The sequence below is a fragment of the Actinia tenebrosa genome, unplaced genomic scaffold (assembly GCF_029948245.1).
Source record: "Actinia tenebrosa isolate PJP-AT-01 unplaced genomic scaffold, QUT_ActTen_1.0 PGA_scaffold12__29_contigs__length_12842862, whole genome shotgun sequence".
Classification (NCBI taxonomy): Eukaryota; Metazoa; Cnidaria; class Anthozoa; order Actiniaria; family Actiniidae; genus Actinia; species Actinia tenebrosa.
In genome coordinates, this window is record NW_028292572.1 from 9,359,071 (window position 1) to 9,377,860 (window position 18,790).

Here is an 18,790-nt window from a genome sequence, read left to right on the forward strand (position 1 = left end):
AAAGGTATAAAATTTGAAAAGAAAGTTAGATAGAAAATATCGGAAAGTCTTCGGCTATAAATAAGACGAACGAGACACCTCCGAATAACAATGACCATGAACCTTCGGGAACTTCATAATCTCATTTCGATTCAAAATGGCGGACGATGTACAAGTTCCTATTCAAGCGAAAATCCCAGTCCGAGAAATCGTGAAATTAGAGTTTGAATTACAAAATATTATTCAAGAAATAAGAGAATGTGATGGTCCAATATCTGTGTTAAATGAATTGAACTCGAAGATAAAAATCAAAATGACTGTAGTCAAACGAAAGGTTGAGGTAAGCTTATTGAAAACAAACTTCCCATATTTCCTATATGCTTTTCGATGTTTTTTTTTACAGAATTATAACTTGTTAAAGCTTCACGAACATGCTATGTTTACAATCTGTAAGCTTATTTATAATATTTTAATTTTTTTCTAAGTTTATCTCTTACATTTTTCGTAAGCAGTTTTTGACTCATAATTTTTTTCAAGACGCTCAATCAACTTGCAAATGAACAAGACAAAGATGTAGATAGTGAAGCAATATTAACAGTTATGAACAAACACAAGAGTGAAATTACAAGGTAATATGACGGATAGACCTTATTCGTTTGGCTTTAATCTTTGTTAAAATTTCTCAACTTTCATTTGTATTGATTACTGGGTAAAGAAAGAAAGGATACTCAAGCGAATGGTATGGGATTTGAAATGGAAAAAAGAGAATAATGTCTATCATTGTTCAGCTACATTTTGTATATACTGCATTTGTCCCATAAATTTATGTATAAAATATAAACTGCTGTACACCAAAACCTATATTACCTGTAAGAAAGCACTATATATAATGTAGATATACAGCTATTTAAAGAAGGTTGGTGAAGTTTTTTTTCACATTGCATATGAAGCCAATAAATACAGCTATTTCAAAAAAGGTTGAATACTAAATACTGCATACTGAATAGTGCACTCCAAGACCAAAGTGCATTGTGGGTCAGGGATATTGTCTAAAGTAGGATTAATAATAATTTTCTATTCTATTTTTAGTGCATTCTACCTACATATAGAGTTAATTGCTGTATATTTACTTATTATTCCAAGTCAACAAGATCCACAGTGCTTTTTGGTCTTGGCATGTACTATTCAGTATGCAGTATTCAGTATTCAACCTTTTTTGAAATAGCCGTATATGTATTATTGGTAATTGATATTAATATTATCAGCAAAAGTTATTCCAAACTTTGTCTGCACCTTTTCCCAGTATATTTTCTTCTGTGCTGACATTATTTACATATGAATATAATACACTTCAAGGTAACTTAAGCAACAAGCAAAATGCAAAAATACTCTAAATTCAAGTTCCATTTGCTCAGCCTTAGTCTCATTTATGCATTAAAATATTCATTTATTCAACCAAAACCAGTGGCATTTTTTAATCGACTTGTATTGCTCCTAAGTATGTGCATTCCTTACCTTAATAAGACAAAAGAACACATTTGTACACATTTGAGGCTAAGACTAAGAAAGGGAAAACTCGAAATGGGAGTATTTGGAACGAAACCCTCAGCAACCTTTTCTTGAAAGAGCTGTATAGATGAAAGCCTTCTCTGTCATATTATATTGCTATAAAATTTCTTCAAAAGTGAAATAATATGCTGTTGTCTCTCTGTGCAGCTTACAAGCATCTATAAGAAAAGTGAATCTTGCATGTAAGACAAAGATTGACCAAAATGAACGAGAGAGTTTACTTTCAGGAAGATCCACAGAGCTTAGATATAGGTATGTAATTCTTGATTGGTATATCTTTCAACTCTGTTGAATTATCAGCTTTAATTTTCTATTATAACCTAGCTAAAGAATAACACTTTCTGATTAGGCAATTAGCATACAGGTGCAAGTATGTGTCTTGAATTCTATGGACTGCACATTGCCATCATTGATCAGCTACCCTGGGGGGGACTCTCTTGAAAAGTGGGTAGGGAGCTCGACCGACCTTTTAGGGTCGAAAATGAGACCTTGCGTACTTTTTAGGGTATCCGGATGACTCCCGGCTGACTCCGTACCTTTTAGGGTCAGATTTATTCATTTTGAAAATTATCAAACATCATACAAAATATAATGGTTGGAAACGTTGTTATTTTAAATGTGGTCGTACCTTTTAGGGTCTAAAATCAGCATCTCAGTTAATTTATGTGTACCTTTTAGGGTCATTTTTAAAACCATCCATTGAGCCCCCCTACCCACTTTTCAAGAGAGTTTGTTAGCATTTTTCTAGCAGGGAATGAGTACAATGAAGATTTCTCTTGTCGATTGAAATAGATCCACCATGCATGAGCTCGACTAGCATTTACAATAAATTCAAAGTATGAAGAATTCATATTTCATGGGTTCTCTGGTAATAGTCGCTATCACTCAACCAGAACATTCATCATACAAAAGACAAATACACAAGAGACCATTTGTGTCTTTTGTTTAATAAATGTTCTGGTTGAGTGCTAGCAACTATTAGTCACTAAATAGCTACTATTTGTCAGTATAAACTTTGTTTTTATTTCATGGTTTCACTGCATGCCCTCTATATTTATAGGAATTTTAAGAAAGAAAATTTAGCAGCAACATCAAGTAACATAACGAAAGATCTTATGAGTTGTACCAAACAAATGGAGAGTCATGTAAGACAAGCAGAGAATGATTTGCAACTATTAGGTAAGACATTTCATATTATGCTTAGCCACCCATTATTCCCAACTTATTTTATTTAAATAAATAGCTATGATAACATATTTAATGATCTTTTAAGCAGAGTCCCTTACTTGCAATCCAAGGCTTTAGCCATGACTTCAGAAGTCGGGTACAGTTGGGAAAGGTTCAATGTATGCGTTGACAGTTTAAAACAAAACAAGCTATAAAAGAATCAAACTGCCAAACTCGTAGATACTCTCCTTTAAATACCACTGCACACTCTTGAGATATTGGGTTCCCTGTGCTCTTCCCACTGACAAGAGTGTTGTTACCTTTATTACCCTTATCACTTTTTCTTGTTCACTCAGAACTATTTACCTACACTGTGTATATTCTATAAACATTTGCTTAGAAATGTTATTCAACTTGTCTTCATTCAAATCTGTATAAGACAGATAGATTTAGCCTGTACTGTAGCTGTAAAATGGCCATATATTATTGTTACTACAGTACTGTACTTGTCGTGGGATGAATTACAAACACAATGGGAAGCTATTTCAGTGTTACTCCATGCTGTACTGTGTACATGCTGTGAGTCAGTACAATGTTTCTTGCTCATATGAAAACTGCTCCAAGATAACCAAAATATTCTATGTTTTCTTAGCAACCTCATCAGCAACAGTCCAAGAAACCCAGGAAGAGTATAAAGGACTGAGTGGCATCATTCATATCAGTAAGAATTTGTTAAACAAATACAACCGACGAGAGATAACTGATAGACTACTAATAATATTTGGATTGATATTATTTTTTACCACAGTTCTTTATGTTATGAAAAAGAGAATCTTGTGACTGTAGGCCTGTGAGTGATATTTATTAATTAATAATAAAAAAGAATGAATTTGAATGTTTCACTTTTAAACCATATTACAATTATTACAGTGGGTAAGTAGTATAGGGGATGGGGGTTCCAGCGCAACGACCACCGGAGGATTACCCGTCTAAAGTACCCCCCTCGATTCGTACCGCGATTACCCGCATCCCGTGTTTATGTAAAATATGTTAGTCTATATATGGAGTGCGAAGAATGTAAAGAGTTTGCTTATGATTTCTGTGTAAAGTGCTTGAAACCCAAGTTTGTACCTACTAAGCCAAATAAGTATATTTGTTGTGGTAAAAAAATGCAAATAGAAGACGACACGTCAGCACAGTGTTACGAGTGTGGTAAGAATATTCGTAATGCCGTACCAAATGCTACCAAAGAGCAATATTACGCCAATGGAGGTCGTACGAAGACCCCATACAAAAGAATAAAATACTTCCGAGACTGGATGAGTCATATCCAAGGTTATCGACCGGTATATTTAGACGATGAAGTAAGGAAGAAAATCATAGACCACTTAGAAGAGCCAACCCCACAAAGTCTACGGAAGACATTGAAAAAATTAAAACTAGGGAAATATTACAAAGCTATTCCCTATCTTTTGTCTGAAATTACCGGGAAGTCTATTCCCGAGGTTTCTGATATGACAAAAGCCGAGTGGATGTTTTGTCGGCTGGATAAGGATATTCCTTATTACCCTGACGTAATCTACGAAATATTTCACGAAATCGACCCCAACCACCCCCTGTTAGGATGGATTCCAAGAAGATAGCGAATCTTATGGCATAAGATGAGAAATTACGCGTAATAATTCGCTAAATAAGGTCATGCAAATAATTTATATTACGCGTAATAATTCGCTAAATAATTTATATTACGCGTAATAATTTGCCAAATAAGGTCATGCCGTGTATTATGGTATAAATCTTATGCCATAAGATTACGCGTAATTTCCAGACTGTAGTTCGATATGTAAACGAAATCCTGTCACGCTCTTTTCAAAGCAGATGTTTACTGAGCAAGCTTTCTTTGAAGCTCTTCTTTCGCTTCTTGGTAGATCTTTTTGCGAGATTCCTCGGAAAGATCTTTTACGACTGTTTTTTTATTCCTTATGCCCGACTTTAATTTCTCGTACTTTTCCTCTTCGGCTAAGATAAGCGAGAATTCTACGTCGTCTATCTTTCTGTCACGCAAAGCCTTTGAGAGAACTGTTTCATAATGCCCGTAGCAACAGCCGAAATGATACCACAGGCTGCCCCAACGCCGGCCAAAGGAACGCCAACAATTATTCCCGGTCCAGTAAGCGAAGTAGCAACGCCAGAGCCCGTTAACACAACGGATATGGACCCTGAAGTTATCGCAATCTTATGTAGCGTACTCCGGGCTCTGACGTACTTTTTTCTAACTTTTTCATAGTGTTTTGTCTGCCCTTCCAAGTAAGCCAGGATTAAGTTCGCTTTATTCAGACGAAAGTTTTCAGCGTTTAATTCGTTAGGTTCCTTAGGAAGTTCAGGATAAAGTGGAGGCGCTGATGGTATAACATCCATTATATATACTAATGTACGACGCTTTTGGGAATGATATTGAGGAGCAGCCACATCACGACAACCGGGATTACTGGAATTGGAGAGCATTTAGGAAGATGTTTCCACATGCAGACCCCAGTAAGTTCGAAAGAAGACCCGATGGTATTTACTATAACGGCTCTAGGATGTACAGCAACGAGGATTTGAAGCCTACGCTGGTTAATCAAATAGACGATCAACTGAAGCATTCGCCAATGCATAAGCCAACGCCAGCGCCAACGCATGTTGAACCCAGTTGGTCAAAGGAATTATTGCTTGGTACCAGTACTTATCCGATACCCGCAGTTTCATTTGATAAACACCCAAGCTTGGACCTAACGCTGAACATGCGGATTTCTAACAAGCATTCCTTTCCGTTAAAGGTGCGGGATATCTTCAAAGACGTACCCATTATTCATACCACCGCTAAGGAATCTCATGAATGGTTAAGTGGTCCTAACATGCGTTATTGGCCGCAGCAACTAAACTTTGCAGTTTGGTGTGCCACTAGCGGCTGTGGTGTAAGCGCAAGCTTGATGAAGAATTCAATATTTATGTTTCATTTTCACTTCACGGTTAGAAGAATACTGCATGAAATGGGTGTTATTGCGCTGCCGGGAGATGCCACGTTTTATCCAAGAGATAATAAATACAGCGTGCCGGCTTATGGATTGGTGGACACGAGCTAAGTGATAAGGAAGTTCATGCGTTGAATCTACGATGGAACACTGGGTATCACAAAGAAACTCACGACAGTAGCACCTTCTTTGAACCAAACGCTAAGACCACTAAGGAAGTTAGAGACGGACCTTTGTTCAAAGACGAGGGCGGTAAGTATGCAGGGGCTAATCCACTGATTATCAAAATTACCAACGACGAGCAAACAAAGCAATATCTTAATTTCATACCCCCAGAAGGTAAAGGACTAACCAAAGCCGGCCTTGCCCGTTTAAACCGCAGCATAGAAGCTTACGTGTATTCTATCCTTGGAGCTCAGGTAAACACCCGATCCAGCATAATCGGAAATACTGGCGCCGCAGAAGAAACGCGAGCCGAAGCCTTGATCTTATTTGAAAGTTCAATCTTGGAGGGCGACATTAGCAAGGGCGTACAGCGTTACCAACTAGCCATACAAAATTCTAAGGCGAGGTTGGACTATGCAGTAGCCCCGGGTTGTTGGTTAATGCCTAGTAATTTATCTATAAATACTGGTTCTGTAGTAGGATACAACAACAAACTGCAGCGAGCTACTAAGGATATGAAGTTTGGGGTGAACGACGTGAACTCTGACACTCTTAGGAACATTCCTCACTTCGTAGAGAAGCCAAAAAAGTCACACGAAACGAAGCTACCCACAGTTAAGAAACCATCAAAGAAGGTCCTACCTGCGATACCTGAGGAATATGACCATAACTTATTAAAAGCCGGTCTAGCAGCTGCAAGCATTGGTCTGAGCTATTATATATGGCGACGAACAACCCCTACGTAACTGGAGTAGATTGCGTTTATACGACTTACACAGGCGAGAAAAAATACACCCAAGCATCTTGGGTTGATGTCACGGGCATGTCCGTGAATTTGAACTACTCAGGAAAGAAGTTGATAATATGCAGTATTTGCATTGGTACGGCGAGTGATGCAAACGTAGGATTTCGTTTCTGCGACGACAATGGAGTATTACAGCCCATGCGCGCGAAGACAAACAACAGAGAGCCTACACATTTCTCGGTAGAGCCGCCCGACACCAGCACCGAAAATCTCTCGGTTTGGACTTTTCACATGGTTGCTGATTGCCATGGGAAGGTAAAGTTGCAAATACGCGTAGATGACACGGCGTCGGCGTGCATAAATAGCATAGAAGATCAAAGAGATCGACCTTATAATCACGCGACCATCAGCACTCTTACAGTGTTAAGCCTGTGAGAATCTGTGATTCTTAAATTATATGAATCCGCATTTAAGTGAAACGCATTACGTTCACTACTTAGACGTAAAGGAGTACGCAAGGCATGAGTGGTTTGATATGGGAATGTGGGTTGAAGTTGGAGGTCCTGCGTTAGTCATTTGCACCATTAGCATTAACACGGGAATGAGCGCGAATGTGGGGTTTAGGCTTGTCGATGAGAATGACGAGCCTTTGCCCCCCTATCGAACTTCCCCGAACAGCAGAAGAGCGACCCACTTTTCGATGGAGCCAAACAAATTTAGCGGAGAAGATCTGACGCCGGTCACGTTTCATATGGTAATTAATTGTAAATATGCTAAGTTACAAATATTTCCTGATGACGGTAGCAACGATGGGTCGACGCCGGGCAGCGCAAGGATAAACAGCATTGGCGTGGGTAGCAATATTATCGATGCGGTTTGGAGTCATAAACCCATTTCCACTATGAGCGTGCTGCCGCTAGCCCCAAATTATCAGGGCGGCGCAAATACTATCTTTCATCATCCTCAATCAAGGACGCGGAAAGAGCGCAGCAATTCTAAGGACAGGAAATCCAAGGTCCCTTCATCGACCTAGCTTCTTCAGGAGTACCACCCCAATAGCGACAACCAAGATCCAAATGTTATTCCCCACGAACTTCAACAGTTCTCCGCCAGCCCTAAGTGCCAAGGAAACAACCGAACCCAGCAGCCCAGGCAAGCCGGCTGCCATCTTTTTTCCCAAGTCCGTCAGCCCATTGCCTAATTTCTTTACGCCCGCGCCTGTAGCCTTAAGCGCGGATAGGATAACTCCTACTACGCTTGAAATAGCGACCGCAAACGCCAGCGGAACGCCATACTTCAAAAGGGCTCTTTTTACCTTTTCCTTGGTGGTAAGCCCCAGCTCCTTTTCCAGGTTTTCCTTTTGCGCCTGTAATTCCGCAAGGCGTACCTCGAGGGCCTCCACTTCCCTTTGAGCTGCTTCCCTTTCCTCTTCGGGACGAGTCTGGTCCGCAATTATTTCCTGCTGCCGCTCTATTTGCCCCTCCAGGTCTTCGATGGCCTGATCTCTTTGCCGGATTTGCTCCTCTTTAGTGTTGATTTCGGCAACCAACTGCCGCCGTTCCTCCAAAGAGCCGGTTATGGTGATATGCAAGTTTTTAGCTTCTTCCTTGCTCATATCCAGGTCTTTTAGAGCAAGATTGAAGGCGTGTCTGGCTCGGTCTCTTTCGTCTAAAGCCGTTTCAGCTTCTCGCTTGAATTGCAGTATGACTTCGTTCTTGCCCTTGATTTCTTTCTTTTGAGCATCGGTTAGCTGCCGTATTTGTCTTTCGTACTTTGCTTCCTTTTCTTTCAACGTTTCTTGTAGTTCCTCGGCGTGTTTTTCTAGTGCGACCCTTTCATTCAGGGCTCCCAACCTTTCTAACGCACTTCTGGTAGCTAGTTGAAAGCCTCTTAATCTTGCCACGTTAACCATGACCGAGCCATTTTCGTCGAAGAGGATTTGTGGTTTGGTCCAGCGGTTTTTGTCGGGATATCTCATGTCTTGGACGCTTATGAGGACTTTGTTTCCGCGTTCTGTGAGCCTTACGTCGTCGGCCTCGAAGTGGAAATAGCGCATTCGTAGCTCTTGCGTTGCCCACTCTACGGTTTCCCGCGCGGTTGCTCCCTGCTCACCCATGTTTCGAAGTTCTATGTACTCAGGAGGGGACTCACCGGGGTTCTTTTCGTGCCACATGCGATTCAAGGCTGCCTTGAAGCTTTTCCACCTACTACCGTACGTGTTTTCTAGAGCCATGTCGTAGATTAGGGGGTCGGTTTCCGCGCCTTTAGTCCATGCGTCGTATTCTTCGTCGTTAATGTCTACTTGACCTTCTTCGGTGGTGGGGTCAAAATCCGTTCCTTCTACTTCCATTATATATGATAAGCTCAAAGTTAAATCCCAACGTATTACCTAAGCAGGTTGGCGGACTAAAGGCAGAACGCACCTTTCACCGGGTCACCTTTACCCCCAGCAGCGCTAAGCCAGGGGAAACCCTGTACGTAGGCGTGCCCCGCCTAACGGATAACCTAGTCTTAGTTCCTGGCACCCTGGCGCTAAGGTTCGACCTAGCAATACAACCAAGCACTGCGGACGCGCGTCACGTCGTCAACGACCTTGGTCGCAACATTGTCTCAAAGATGCGGGTGAAGTTCGCCGGGGAATCCTTGCTGGACTTAAACAGGTATGATTTGTATACCACGTACAAAGACTTATGGTTGACTGCATTTGACCGCGCGCAAAGGATAGAGCAGGGAATCGCCAGTGATGCCATACGCAAGGTAAGAAGCGCAACCTCTGGCGCCTCAGGAGAAGACGAAATAAAGACGGCTTATGGTACTAAATATGTCGTTCCACTAGATTTCGAAGTTATCACGAACCACGGTGCATACTACCCAAGGCAGCTAAGCGAACTACAGTTCGAAGTAACCCTAGCAGACACTACGAACATCCTACAGGGAAAGGACGTAAGTTCCTCAGCCGTCCACCCATACTCCGTTACTAACTTAGAGCTGCAGTATGAAACGGTATACAGCGAAGACTTAGCACGTAGCGCCGGTATGGAATACAGCGCCGGGAAGGCTTTCCTTTACGATCACGTCGTGATGTACAAGACGTTCAGCTTTACAAATAACGTCGAAGAGGTCATCAACCAAAGCATTAACCTTCCCAGACGCAGCCTTACAGGGATAATGTTGCTGTTCGCAAAGACATACACGGCAGGATTGCGTGACTCCGAGGCGTTCTTTAATCCTAACATCACTAACGTAGGCGTTAGCATTAACGGAGTGCCTAATAAGGTTTACTCACAAGGGATAAAGCCCGAGGACATGTACCGGGAAGTCGCGCGTAAGTTTGGCGACCAAATTGGCCCAAAGGAATTCTTTAAGGATAAGTATGCGCTGTGGATCGACATGCGCACGACGAACGACGAAGACCTACATGGACAGGGTTTACGCCTGGTAAATACCCAGGACGGCATTACGTTGGAGATCAAGCGCACCAAGCATGCCAGCGACACTACTAAGATAAACGCGTACATTTTCGTAGTCTCAGACGCGCAGCTAAGCGTGGAAATGAATCAGCTAAAAAGCGTTGCCTACTAGGCTCGCGTTCCTTGAGCCAAGCGAAAGGATAAAAAATATTCCTTACGTATATAATGCTTCGCGTATTTGAAAACAACGAAACCAAACTGCAATGCATAGTGCAAGGCGAAACTTTGTACTTCAAAGCAAAGGAGGTGGCTTTGGCGTTGGGCTATGAGCGCCCTAGAGATGCAATTAGAGCACACGTATCTGAGAAATACCAGAAAAAATGGGTTGATCTACAAGGGGCTGCGAATCACCGCTCCCCTACTACGCAACCACATTCCGTGTTTATATCCGAACCTGGTCTGTACGAACTGACATTTAGCTCCAAACTACCCAAAGCTGTGGAGTTTCGTGATTGGGTCTTTGAGGAAGTCCTACCCGCGCTAAGGAAAACGGGTAAATATGCAATAGAAAGGCGGTTTGGCAGCCCAAACAAGTTAGTATTCAAGATCGAAAATGAAGCCGACCTACACGCGAAGGTCGTCGACTACACACGTAGGTTTTACCCCGATTTCATCATAGCGCCGGGTCTTGGCGAACTTCAAGATTCAGACAGCAAGCGAATAACCTGCTGGCGGAAAGGTTACCAAGCCGGCCAGCCAGACCTTTTAATCCTTAACGCCCACAAGAAATACCGCGGGTTGTGCATTGAGTTAAAGACCCCAAAGGGAAACGGCGTATTGTCCGCGAAGCAATCTAAGAAAATCTCGCAGCTTGACGTAAATGGTTACCTAACGATGGTTAGCAACGATTACGACATCATCTGCCGTGCCCTGATGGATTACGCGGATGGCATTCGTATTCCCTGTAAGGGCTGTGTAAAGCGGTTTAAGTCCTACGCCACTTTGAAAACGCACCTAAAGATATTCCATAGGTATAATGAAGCTCAGCTTGACTCACTGGCGTGATCTTGTCCACGGTAAAGCATACGAAATAAAAAATTACGTCGTCTTCGAAGACATCGACCGTTTACGGTTAGTCCTCAAAGACTTAGAAGGCAAGGAATATTCCCTTTGGGCGCCGGATTGCGTGCGGTACGTAATTCAGGGCGAGGAATTCACCCACTTACGCAGCTATGGTAAGGTAAATGGCCGATGGAAGTTTGACATTGAAAGAAGAGTCACTCCATCTCCTCTTTGTAGTTAAGCGCGTCTGCTAAAGTCCGCTGCGCTTTAGGATCCGCGGAGCACCAATGCCCCACAAAGGATCCTTCGGAGAATACCCTGTCACAATGAAGGCAGGTGTATTTTTTACGCGGCTTACGAGGGGTAATGCAGTCGGCAGGTAGTTCGCAAGTAATACAGTCCATATATTGAAAGGGTAATTAGAATGCCTCCCAGAAAGGCGGCTGCGTAGGCTAGCATATAACATACCTCAAAAAAGATGTCTGATAATGTTAACATTATCGGGTGCCTTTAATTCGAGGTATGTTATTCCTTAACAATTACTTAACCTAATTGTTAACATTCTAGGGGGGATATTGAATGAAGTCCTTAACGGACTCCTTAGCCCAGCCCGCAATTGTCAAAAGCGCGCCAAACCGTTCTGCGCGCTTCAGACCGCACATTTCATCGTACAATTCCTGCACGCGCTCTTTTAACCGATCGATCTCCTCCCTTTGCATTTCTATGGTGTCTTTTTTATCTTTTGCGTCGGCGACAATTCTTTGCATTGCTTCCACTGGTTCCATCTATATATGAACCCAGATCACATGCCTTGTAACGCTCTGATAGTAGGACCCACCGGCTGCGGAAAGACCCAGTTCATCGTGGAGCAGCTATTAGGACCCTTTAGATACCGCTTTGACTATATCGTGCTATTATGCCCCACCTACGTGAATAACCGCACCTGGACGGGTATAGGAGTGAAAGACGACGACTTCTTTGTAGATATCTTAGACCCTAACGAGTTATCTGGACATCTTAAGTTTTGGCACAAACAATTCTCGTCTCGCGAGGCTCGACGAGCGAGTACGCAAACCTTGCTCATACTGGATGACATCGCCTGCGGGGACGACGTAAAAAGACGCACCTCCGAATTGGTGAAGCTTGCTTTCAGCGGTAGGCATGACAATATCAGCGTTTGGTTACTCTCGCAGCAGCTTACCAGTGTCTCTAAGCCCTTCAGGGAAAACATAGGCTCTCTCGTAGTATTTTATACTCCAAGTAAGTCTGACCTGGAAACCATCTTAAGCGACTACGGCGGTGAGATATCCAAGGAACAGTTGCATGAATACATGCGGCATTTAAAAACGCACCAACATTCCAAGATGATCTTCTCTTTGAGGTTTCCGTACGCGGTTGGAATCTTTGATTCCTAATGTATATGGACATTGAGCAGCTCTTAGATGAAGTCCCCACACAGTTAGATGAAAGTAACCTCAAGGAACAACTTAACATCCTTGTGTCTTCGGGGAAGTGCAAAGAAATGATAGGCAAGGAACTTACCCATGAGCAAGTTAATAAGTTGTCAGAAGAGGAGGTTAAGAAGTTCCATAAGAGGTACGAGGCCGCCCTTGCAAGTAAGACCACAGACGCCGTAGCAGACTCCGCTATCCGACTTGCGACTAAATTGCTTGGACTTGCACTGCCCATAGACGACGTGGAGCAACTACAGAAGGACATAAGAGATGACTATGTCATCGCCCAAGAACTTAAGATAACCTGCGGGTGGTTGTCCTTGAAGTGCGGTAAGTTAATGGCAGTCGCCTCTGCGGCACTTCACGTAGCTCAGCACGTCGACTTGAAGGAGGTACTAGGTTCCTTAGGAACATCTTGGAAGGACTTCAAGAAGGACAGAGAAGTCGAAAAGGTCTTCCAGGCAGCACTTGCTGAGGCACCTGCAAGTGACTTATCAAGTACTTAGTCAAGTCATTCGCGGGAATTACCCAGGCCGCCTCAAGTACCTAGTTAAGTCATCCTTAAGTACTTAGTCAAGTCGTCTTAAGTTACTTATCAATTCCTTCAAGTCCTTAGATATAAATGAGTGAACCAGAGTCGAAGGTAGAGCAGCCCCAAGAGGAGCAACGAATCACCAAGGCTAAATCTCCAGGCAGAGTTGCTGCCGGAAAGAAGCTCGTGGAGATGAACAGGAAGAACAAAGCCAAAAAAGAAGAAAAGGTGGAGGAAAGAGAAGAGGAATCCTTCATTAATCCCGGCTACGTCATCGGCGCGATAGGAATTGCTATAGCAGCAGGCAGCCTCTACTTACAATGGCGGGCAGCAAAGCCAGGGGTGAAATTGGAGCCAGCGCATTACACGCCTACGGAGCCGCCCGCGAGAAGGAGCAAAATCCCTGAAATGGAGTAATAACCTTCTCGCTTTGTAATATAATGTCGACCGCGTTGTTGAAAACTGTTGAAGAAGCAGCTATCATTACTTCTATTGTTGCGGGTATTGGTTGGGTAGGTAAGAAAGTGCTCAAAGAAGACTTTACTGAAGACCCAAGCAAGAGCTTCGCTAATTTTGCTAAGATGACCGCTGCCGTTGGCGGGGCTATCATGGTAAAGGATTACCTACGGAAGGAAAAGTACCTACCTAATGTATAATGGTTAGCTTAGTCGCAGGTGGAGTCATTGCAGCTTTAGCATTTACAGGGGCTAATTATGGTGGTCAATATTTGGATAGATTAGTTAGAGGTGATCGCAGCGGAAATTTGGCCGCCGAAAGAAAGAGACACGACTTAGCGCTGGAGAAATATCAAAGGGACGTTGCAGCTTGGAATGAAAAAAGACAAGCTTACAGGGATTGGTTGGATAAGAATTACCAAGACAAAATGCAGGCGGATAAGAACTTCGAAAACACAGACTACGCCTTTAAACTTTATGCGCAAGCGCATCCCACAGTGGCGTTAAAAAAGCCTCAGTTCAAGAATTACTACCAGCCTTCTAAGAAACAAAAAGATAGTGAGCTGGTCTTCGTAGGAGTCGCAGGGCTGGCCGGAGGCGTGGCTTTGGCGTATCTAATATAATGATCGTCTTTTTGGAAAGCGACAAGAATGACTTTACCACGTATTTGAATCCTCCCATCAAAGCCTGTAAGGTTCGGTTGGTTAGTTGCTCTTTGTACAATTCTTGGTATAATTTAATTAATGGCTTTGTCATCGGAACTTCCGGCACCAAACCAAAAATACCAGATTCCCATTACACCCCCATAACACTGGCTAAGGAGCTAGCAAAGCATGGATATACTCTTACCACAGGATTACCCCATGAAATGAAGTTCAAGAAAAATAGTGGAAGCGTTAATTTAAAGGACAGTTCATTGGTAGAACTCCTGGGCCTTACTAGTACCACGATAAATAGCGGCAGTACATATGACGTAAAATGGAAAGTCGCATCCTCATATGAAGTCTATTGCGATTTAGTCCATAGTTACGACAATGGAGAAAAGTCTTCTCTTATGTCCAAGTTTCTACCCAAAGGTAATCCATTTGACTCAGAAGAATACACTCCCATTTCTTTAAGCTATGACTTGTCTAATTTGGTAGAAAGCATAAACATCGTCATTAAGGTGGACGGAAAGACGGTGGATTTTAACGGACGCAAGATCAATCTTGTCCTATCCTTCACTTGAATCAAATTTATATAATGGGCCGCGTAGAGGACAAACTCAAAAGGATTTACTATGGGCCTGAAGGCTATTGGAAAGGAGCGTCAGCTATCAAGAAACTCGCGACCGCGGCCAGGGTATCAGAAGAAACGGCTAAGAACTGGTTGAAAAAACAAACCCTCTGGCAGGTTTATCTTCCCGTGCCCAAGTACATTCCCAGGCCCAGCTTTACCGTAAATACCCCTAATGAAGTTCATCAGGCGGATTTGCTCTTCTTACCACATGACAAGGTGAGAAGAAAGACCTATAGGTACGCTTTGACCGTAGTTGATATCGCAAGCAGATACAAGGACGCCGAACCCATAATCAGCAAGGATTCTGGGGAAGTCGCAGAAGCCCTAGGTAGGATTTATAAGCGCGTCTTGAAATGGCCTAAGCTGCTGCAAGTGGATGCGGGAACGGAGTTCATGGGCGTGGTTACTAAGACCCTGAAAGACCACGACACTAAAATTAGGAGAGCCAAAGCTGAGTACCACAGGGGTCAGAGCATCGTCGAAAGATTTAATAAAACCTTGGCTGAGCGTCTCTTTGGGTACCAGTATTGGAAAGAGCTGGAAGATCCATCCAAACGCAACAGGGAATGGACTCAGAGGCTCCCCCAGGTCGTCGCGGCTTTGAACAACGAGGCGGCCAGGGCTACGGGAATGAAACCCAAGGATGCCATAAAAAAGAAACACGTGGAACACAAGTCCTTCGTCAGAAGTTCGAGGGTGGTCTTCCCCCATGAAAAGAAATTAGGTAATGTCACGGTCCGATATCTCTATGAGCCGGGTGAATTAGAAGGAGGATCCAAAAGAGCTACGGATCCTAATTGGTCTTTGGAAACTTACCAGATCCGAAGCGTAATAGCTAAGAAGGGTCAGCCCATCTTGTATTATCTTCACGATGGCCCCACACGTGGGTTCGTCATGGAAGAACTGCTTATCGTGTGATGTCCGAATGCTATCGTATGCACTCCGTCATCACACATCCATCGCTTACCGTCAAATGCAGACAGTGACACCTTCTCCTGCGTGACGTTATGTATCTGATGACCATAGCTGCGCAGGCTGTTCATCTTATGCCGCTGTTCCTTGCGTGTTCGTAATACGTTGAGGTAGGACTCGTGCGTAATGTCCTTCTTAACCACGTACTTTTTTACGCCTTTAGCTTTCTTTTCTACGCCGTCTAACTTTAGCACGCTGTACATCTTTGGTTTCAGACCCACGTATTCCACGATGGGTTTTCCTAACATTTCGTCTTTCATCTTCCCAATTACCTTCTTATTCTTCGCAGAGTAAAGGAAGTGCTCCTTCGGGTAACCGCTGGTGTCGTACTCGTCTATGTCGGGGAGGCAGTCTTTGTAAACGTCTTCCGTTTGCACTTCTAGAATTAGGGAGTCGGTGTCTGTGTACAGGAGGCGACAGCGGTCTCCGTACTTTGGCTTAAGCTTATCGTAGTAGAACTCGTACATAAGCAGCTTCGATAGATCCAGCACCGTAAAGCCTGTGTAAACGGGCTTGTTTAGTAAGAGGTTTGCCCTTTTCATGTGAATCACGTAGAAGTTCAGCATTTCTACGTATCTAACGAAGCCTGGCTGTGACACGTATGCTTCTGCTTCCTCTTTGGTGCTGACTATTTTTACGCTTACGCGCTTGCGGATGTTCTCCATTGTCTTTCCGAACACGCTGTTGTTCATCAGTTTGAATAGGTTTTTCTCGAAGTCATTTTTCGCTGCGGTACGCTTTTGCGTGTTAAAGTCAATGTAGGGGCGCATCCAGGGTTCCTGCGTGAACTTCAAAACGCGATGGATCTTCTTCACGCGTAAGCCGTGGCGCACATAGAACTGCAGGTTGCGGTAATGCACCACATACTTCTTCTTATCCATCAGGTTCATAGTTAGTTTCCTGTACGGTTTGTAACCAGGGCACATTTCCCTCTGCAGCGGACTTAGCTGCTTAAATGGTATCTCTATCGCTTCTGGTGCTAAGGGGAACTCATTGTGTTCGTCGTGTAGGCGCTCTGGGTACTCTAGATCCACTTCTAAAACGTAACCCTTGTCTTCCTCCTTTCCTACCTGCATGTAGAAGTCTATCGGCTTCACTGGATCCCATTCGAAGTCTCTCACAGGTAGGTACTGTGACATTGCCCAACCATAAAGGTTATTCGCATCCAGGTAGTAAATGTATGTGGTTGGTTTCTCTGGGTCGTGCTCTACTAAGGGGTTGTTTGCGCGGGCGTAACGTCGACTGGGCCCGCATACACCGCCACGAATACCGTCTTCCATAAACCGATACATGTCGTACTCCGTTAGGAGATCCAACTGCGCATTTGTTTTCTTTAACAAAGCACTCCAGCTGAGCCCAGGAGCCGTGTAGAAATTAGCGGGATCCAATCCGTAATATTCCATAGCCATCTTTCTGAAGCTTTGGAAAACATCTGCAAGCAGCACTACGTCAGACCTTAGGTAGATGTCGTGGTAGTCACCCATGTTCTCACAGGAGTACTTTTCCCACACGTCTAACGCATGCTGGTACTCCTCATCCTTTATACCAGACTCGTTTAGGGTGCTGTAGAAGCGATCTTTGGGTGGTAGGGGTTCTTTGAATCGATCCCAGGAGTCCATGTATTCGTATGGGTAGACTCCTTTCCTTTCCGCGCCGTATTGACTGGAAATGGGAAAGTTGGTGTTATACTTTACGAGGTTTGCTAAGGAGTCCGCCATGAACTGCTGCGAGTCTAAGAACTTTAGCTTACCCACAGTTACGGACATGTAGCGCTCTTTGTTGTTGGGTATGCATTTGACGTCGGAGCCGTCCGTTCCTTGTAGTAGCAAATGGGAGTCGTAACCGCGGAGGTTGTGAAAGAACACGGGTATTTCCATTTCTGGATCTACTTTGAAGTTTATATTACATTTCCAATGAGCCGCTCCTCTGTATTTACCCGTGATGTGGCAGTGATCTCTAACCTTATCCACATAGAAATCCTCAACAAATGCTTTGTGGCAGTGAATGCAGTGCGTGGAGGGCTTTCCCGGCTTCTCACCTTTCTTAGCATACTTCCCGCATTTAAAATGAGCTTCTCCTAGATACTTTCCATCTTCATCCCACGCTTTCTTGGCTCGTCTTCCAAACTGGAGAAGCGTATGTTGACAAATGTGGCATTTCTTTGCCTTGGTAAAAGCCTCCTGGTTCTCTTTGGTAAATTCCATCTTCTTTGGACGTCTTAATTGTTCTCTTATCTCCCCCTCCTCTTCTCGCAATGCTTCTAGAAACTCATTAGCTGCGTTCTTACCTCGGTAAATCACAGGAGGGTTTGCTTTACCGTCTGATCTGACTACTATGTAACCAAAGGAGCAGATCTCGTGTAATCCCACCTTATTCGTGGCGCCACTTTTCTGCTCTTCCTTAGTTATCAACGCTTCAAAGTCTGCATATATCACGTAAGGCACTTGCATCTGCTTTTGATGGTCTGCGTATGAAAGCTCTTTGTTGGTGGGCATCTGGATCCGTTGCGCCACTTCTTCGACTCCGCGGCAGATCTCATCGTGTTTCTTTAGGGTATTTAAGGATGTAAATGACAGCAAGCAGCAGTCGCAGAAGTACTTTTTACCTTTGTGCTTAGTATGTCTGTAGAATAGTCTGCTAATGTGTTTAACCCATGAGTAGTGTCCGCCGTGGTAGAATAAATGTACGCGCTCTCCTTTACTTTTTGACAGAACTAACGGTACTATCGTCTGCTCTCTGACTCCGTAAACGTTAATTGCTAGATCGTTTATTTCCTCAAATATGGGGATGTCTATCAACTGCATGGGAAATTCCACACCATCCCACTCTAAATCATCTGTGGGATACTTACTTGTCCTACAGGGATCCTTCTCTGCTGGATACAGTGCAGACCTGATTGCCCACATAAAGCATCGATTGTCTTCATTCTTCACGTTTACAATAGCCTTCTTCCTTTCTACCCACGTTGGTAGCGGTACGTAACTCCCC

General features: G+C 43.6%; 1 protein-coding gene across 1 annotated transcript; it reads left to right on the plus strand.

Moving 5' to 3' along the window:
* The first annotated feature begins 136 nt into the window (after positions 1-136).
* Positions 137-3,610, plus strand: LOC116290882 (vesicle transport protein SEC20). The gene is made up of 5 exons (XM_031698034.2): positions 137-319; positions 517-608; positions 1,696-1,800; positions 2,609-2,727; positions 3,368-3,610. Exons 1-5 carry the CDS (start codon positions 137-139, stop codon positions 3,553-3,555), a joined length of 687 nt encoding a protein of 228 aa, XP_031553894.2. The 3' UTR covers positions 3,556-3,610.
* Positions 3,611-18,790: the final 15,180 nt, after the last annotated feature.

Coding starts and splice junctions, on each gene's coding strand:
- LOC116290882 (XM_031698034.2), top strand. CDS start 137: ATGGCGGACGATGTACAAGTTCCTATTCAAGCGAAAATCCCAGTCCGA. Junction 320..516: donor TAGTCAAACGAAAGGTTGAG/GTAAGCTTATTG, acceptor ATTTTTTTCAAG/ACGCTCAATCAACTTGCAAA. Junction 609..1,695: donor CACAAGAGTGAAATTACAAG/GTAATATGACGG, acceptor CTCTCTGTGCAG/CTTACAAGCATCTATAAGAA.